The sequence below is a fragment of the Entelurus aequoreus genome, linkage group LG07 (assembly GCF_033978785.1).
Source record: "Entelurus aequoreus isolate RoL-2023_Sb linkage group LG07, RoL_Eaeq_v1.1, whole genome shotgun sequence".
NCBI classification, from domain to species: Eukaryota; Metazoa; Chordata; class Actinopteri; order Syngnathiformes; family Syngnathidae; genus Entelurus; species Entelurus aequoreus.
In genome coordinates, this window is record NC_084737.1 from 79,423,048 (window position 1) to 79,429,398 (window position 6,351).

At 35.6% G+C, this 6,351-nt stretch overlaps 1 protein-coding gene across 1 annotated transcript in view; it reads left to right on the forward strand.

Annotated features, from left to right (window-relative positions):
• ppih (peptidylprolyl isomerase H (cyclophilin H)) overlaps positions 1–956 on the forward strand; it is a 58,201-nt gene extending 57,245 nt beyond the window's left edge. Inside the window, 2 exon segments of the mRNA XM_062054587.1 lie at positions 569–609; positions 736–956. Of these exon segments, the coding sequence (XP_061910571.1) occupies positions 569–609; positions 736–804 (110 nt within the window). The 3' untranslated portion in view covers positions 805–956.
• The last annotated feature ends 5,395 nt before the right edge of the window (positions 957–6,351 follow it).

A 6,351-nucleotide genomic window follows, 5' to 3' on the forward strand; every position in this document is an offset into this window, starting at 1 on the left:
CATTCCACATTGATGTGGCATAGAAAGAGAATGAGTTAAGACCTTTGTTAGTTCGGAATCTGGGTTTAACGTGGTTAGTGGAGCTCCCCCTAGTGTTGTGGTTATGGCGGTCATTTACGTTAAGGAAGTAGTTTGACATGTACTTCGGTATCAGGGAGGTGTAGCGGATTTTATAGACTAGGCTCAGTGCAAGTTGTTTAACTCTGTCCTCCACCTTGAGCCAGCCCACTTTAGAGAAGTGGGTAGGAGTGAGGTGTGATCTGGGGTGGAGGTCTAGCAGTGACCTGACTAGCTTGTTCTGAGATGTTTGGAGTTTAGATTTGAGGGTTTTGGAGGTGCTAGGGTACCAGGAGGTGCATGCGTAATCGAAAAAGGGTTGAACGAGAGTTCCCGCCAGAATCCTCAAGGTGCTTTTGTTGACCAGAGAGGAAATTCTGTAGAGAAATCTCGTTCGTTGGTTAACCTTTTTGATTACCTTGGTTTCCATTTTGTCACAGGAAAGGTTAGCCTCTAGAATGGAACCTAGGTAGGTATGTCTACATTCTCATGGTATTTGTGTTCGTTTTAGGTAAAATCGTTGATGGACTGCTGATCATGAGAAAAATTGAGGTAAGGTGCCTTTTAATTAAATTAATGTTAAGTGTTATCATCTTTGCTGTAATTACAACGTCAAAATCAATGTTATCTCCAGTCTGAAGTTACAACCTAAAGTGTTTTATTCCCCACCCCAAACAGAACGTTCCCACGGGACCCAACAACAAGCCCAAGCTCCCTATCCTCATTGCACAATGTGGAGAGATGTGAACCGCCATGCATGCAAATTGCTATGTGTGCACGTGAAGTGACCGATATTCTTCTAGTCCATGCACTATATCAGTTTAGCACGTCTCATTTAAAAAAACAACACATACCTTTGCGGCATAAATAGTGAATAAATTGTTTTTCATTTTTATAAACATTTGTTTTGGATTTTTTATGTAAAATGTGTTTTTGTTTTTAAATAAGGGAAAGGTGAGGATCTAGAGGTACCGTCACGATGCCTTCATTTTAAAATAAGGAAATGGTGCCCTCCAGAGGACGTTTTGGTAAATGCCTCATATGTGAGTAAAGACATCCCAAAACTGTAAAATGGTTCAAAATGTGATTTATAAATGTAAAACAAATTCTTGTGGTATTTTCAGTCACAGAAATGGCTAAATAAACAAAAAATATGATTTTTACAGTAGTAATGGCCACTAGAGAAGACCAAACCAATCAGAGTGCGCTGTTCAGTATCTTGGCTGCTGATTGGCTCTGCCTCAGGCAGCCTTACTATACAATCATCCCTAGTTTTCACTGTTAAATGGTTCCGGACATGAACACGATAAACAAATTCCTAGGAAGTTGAAATTATTAATTATAAATCCAAGCATAAACAAATGTTTACTACCTTCTAAATAAATTTTTACACATTACGAAAGCCCTCTATAGGCGTAAATTAACACATTTACACTTTTTTTAATCCAATGTAGTAACGCTGCCTAAGGCTGAGCCAATCAATGGCCACGATACTGAACAGTGCGCTCTGATTGATTTGGTCAGCTATAATGGCCAATATTACTGTAATAATGATATTTTTACTTTATTTAGACATTTTGCTAAATCAAAATGCTTAATTCAGCTTTTAAAAAATGTTTTAAATGTCTGCGATGCGGTAAAGCCGCAATATTTGAAGCGCGATGACTAAAGGGTGATATTTCATGTCCAGATGACTGGCATTGTGTTGAAAAACATTTTAAGCAGGCATGTGAAATGTCGACAAAAACGTGGAAATCCGCATTTTTAAACATTGATTTTTGTGTCAAAATAGCGCTTCCGTGTTCGTAACGAAATATGAAAAATATGATCCAAACAAACTTTGCTAAATGCTCGCCTCAGCTGCAGGTACTCGCTGTTCCTCTTGCCTAAACGCGGAGATAATCAGGAGCCCCCAACTAGCTTAGCTTACTTATTGTCGCCTCCATTCGTTCTCCGAGCCATAACGTTGACGGCTGTCTACTTTGCTGTTAATTATATTTGGATGATTACAATCCGAACACTGTTAGTTCCGAACTAGTTGTAGTTCTAGAGTTTTGACACTGGAAGTATACTGGACAAAAAATATAGATGCAACTAGGGCTGCAACAACTAATCGATTATAAAAATAGTTGCTGATTAATTTAGTCGTCGATTCGTAGCAAATTGATTTTTTTTAATACATTTTTATTTTTTTATAAACCTTTATTTATAAACTGCAACATGTACAAACAGCTGAGAAACAATAATCAAAATAAGTATGGTGCCAGTATGCTGTTTTTTTCAATAAAATACTGGAAAGGATAGAAATGTAGTTTCTCTTTGATCCGATTACTAATCGATTAATCGAAGTAATAATCGACAGATTAATCGATTATCAAATTAATCGTTAGTTGCAGCCCTGCATGCAACACTTTTTTTTTTTTTTGCTCCCATTTTTCATGAGTTGAACTCAAAGATGTAAAACTTTTACTACATACACAAAAGACCTATTCCTCTCAAATATTGTTCCCAAATCTGTCTAAATCTGTGTTAGTGAGCATTTCTTCTTTGCCAAGATAATCCATCCCATCTCACAGGTGTGGCATATCAAGATGCTGATTAAACAGCATGATTATTGCACAGGTGTGCCTTAGGCTGCCCTTCTCATTTCAATGGGTTTTCTTTATTTTCATGACTATTTACATTGTATATTTTCAATGAAGGCATCAAAACTATGACACCTGTGAAGTGAAAACCCGTTCAGGTGACTACCTCTTGAAGCTCATCGAGAGAATGCCAAGAGTGTGCAAAACAGTAATCAGAGCAAAGAGTGGCTATTTTGAATAAACTAGAATCTGAAACATGTTTTCAGTTATTTCACCTTTTTTTGTTAAGTACATATCTCCACATGTGTTCATTCATAGTTTTGATGCCTTCAGTGACAATCTACAATGTAAATAGTCGTGAAAATAAAGAAAACACATTGAATGAGAAGGTGTGTCAAAACGTTAGGCCTGTACTGTATATAAAAGTTTTAGATTTATAATTCATGTTTCCTACTTTGCGGAAATTAACTTATGTCCGGAACCAATTAACACTGATACATGAGGGACGACCGTACTGTATAGACAAGATATAGTGAACCACTCCAATATTTATAATGAAAAAACTAATTTAAGAAAAATACATTATTAAATATTTAATTAATTAATAATAAATAATATAATATATATATATATATAATATATATAATATATAATATAATATATATAATATAATATATATATATATATTATATATATATATATATATATATATATATATATATATATAGCATATATATATATATATATATATATATATATATATATATATATATATATATATATATATATAGCATATATATATATATAATATAATAATATAATATATATAATATATAATATAATATAATAAATAATTAATTAATTAATTAAATTAAATAAGAACATTATTTTATTTACATTATTATTAAAATATAATAATGTAAATAAAATAATGTTCTTATTTAATTTTTTATACACATTTAGGTTGACGAGACCAATAAGTACTGTATTTTTTGGACTATAAGTTGCAGTTTTTTTTCATAGTTTCATAGAAGCGACTTATGTGTGAAATTATTAACACATTACCGTAAAATATCAAATAATATTATTTAGCTCATTCACGTAAGAGACTAGACGTATAAGATTTCATGGGATTTAGCGATTAGGATTGACAGATTGTTTGGTAAACGTATAGCATGTTCTATATCAGGGGTTACCAACGCGGTGCCCGCGGGCACCAGGTAGCCCGTCAGGACCAGATGAGTCGCCCGCTGGCCTGTTCTAAAAATAGTTCAAATAGCAGCACTCACCAGTGAGCTGGCATTTACAGAGAAAAAAAGTGCTGCACTTTCCCTCTGTGCAGATGGTGCTGAAAGACAATGCTTCTGCATCTGAGGCTTTTGACAAAGTGGCAGAAAAGTACTCTCAGGTCATAAACAGAGTTGGGCAAGAGTTTGAGAACAGGTTTTGTGACCTGGATCAGCTTGAGCCATGTGTGTCGTTCATTTCTAATCCTTTCATGAACGTGGACATATCATGCATTGCTGAGCACTTAAGTGCAACATTCAGCCTGGATGCTGAACAGGTGGAGATTGAAATTGTAACACTGCAAAATGACCTCCACCTCAAAGCCCACCAGGCTGCACCTGCCTTGTTGACAGTAAAGTACAGTGGTGTATGCGCAGCAGCTATGAAGGTTGCAAGCCTGTTTGGTTCAACTTATCTTTGTGAATCAGCCTTTTCTGACACGAACTTCATCAAGAACAAACACAGAACACGCCTCACTGATGCACATCTGCAAGACTCACTCAGAGTTGCAGTGTCAAGTTACACACCAGAGTACAACACACTAGTTAACAGCGTGCAATGCCAGGCTTCCCGCTAACTGACAAAGAAACAGATAACAGATTTGGTGTCCAGTTCAAAGTGTGACATGATTTATTTAAACATTTGAGAGTTGACTTTTGTATTTTACATGAGTTATTATTTGTACTTGTTTCAAGGACATTGATAACAATTAGGGGCCGGTAATGTAGGAGCCTAAATGCTGTTTAAGTTAATTTACATATTTTATGGTAGGTGCTTTATGTTTATTCAGCCAAAATGGGACTATTTACTTTATTTGCATGCTTAGAATAATTATTACATTTGTCTAAATAATTTGATGACGTAACTGTTTGATTGCATATATGGCGGAAGGATCTGTGTGGTAGGTTGGTTTTTGGACACAAGGTATTATGGGTAATGGCAGTCAGGTGCAGGGGAATTGAGCCACACAGTTTTTTGACTAAAATGTAGATTCCTATTGAAGCCTTTAGCTTGACGCTCACTCTTACTTTTTCTAACTTTTTCTTGCTGTAACAAACTCTTGTTTATTTTGCCATTCATTTGTTCCCACATCGTTTTTGTGTTACGTTTTTGAATAATTAAGTGACAATAGTAAACGATACAAAAGGAAGAGGAGCGTCTGGATATTTGTTTGTTGTCGCCGCAGCAAGCGAAGCAGGAGAAAGTCGAGGAGCGTCAAGCTAAAAGCTTCAATAGGAATCTACAATGGTGCAAAGTCATTCATGATTTGTTTGAAAATGTTAGTGGCTAGCTAGTTAAAATGGGATATTGTGATTTTAGAAGACTGTCTTAGAAGTGATCATTTTGAAAAATGTGCACTTAGAGAAAATATAAAAACAAAGTGTTGCATATTGATATTTACCTGTTTCTATATATATTTATTGTGAGAAATCATTAAGATGATCAGTGTTTCCACAAAGATAAATATCATTAATTTTTAATAATAACAGAGTTAAAGGTAAATTGAGCAAATTGGCTATTTCTGGCAATTGATTGAAGTGTGTATCAAACTGGTAGCCCTTCGCATTAATCACTACCCAAGAAGTAGCTCTTGCTTTCATAAAGGTTGTTGACCCCTGTTCTACATGTTATAGTTATTTGAATGCCTCTTACCATAATATGTTACGTTAACATACCAGGCACGTTCTCAGTTGGTTATTTATGCCTCATATAACGTACACTTATTCAGCCTGTTGTTCACTATTTTTTATTTATTTTAAATTGTCTTTCAAATGTCTATTCTTGGTGTTGGCTTTTATCAAATTCATTTCCCAAAAAAATGCCACTTATACTCCAGTGCGACTTACTGTATATATGTTTTTTTCTTTCTTTATTATGCATTTTCGGCCGGTGCGACTTATACTCCGGAGTGACTTATACTCAGAAAAATACAGTAACACTGCCCTCCTTTTTTTTGGTGTATTTAACAGCGGACCTGTTTTTCCTCATTGCACCTTCAAAGTAAAACGCCTGACTATTGCTTTAAGATGCAAACAGTAGCATACAGATTGCATCAGTGTTGCTCAAAATATTTTTTCTGGCAACATAGCACATGCTCTTGTTTTAAAACTGCCTTTCTAAATGATGCATTTCAGTCCTTTTATTTGACTCCACTGTTTCATCTTGAGTGGTACAAGTAGTGTTTATCCTGCAAGAACGCCTTGTTTTATTAACCCCATTCTGTACCCGGCCCCTGCCCCCATTCCCCGTCGCCGACCCACATTGCAAGGGTAAAAATCAGGGATAACGCAGAAAGGGAGAATCAGTGAGGAATTGCCGTTTGACTCTGACACGCTAATCATCCCAATTCAATACAGTTGGGGTGGTCAAGGGAAGGAAATGCTGGAAAGTGAAAAGAAGGAGCGAGCCATCCTCTGTTGAA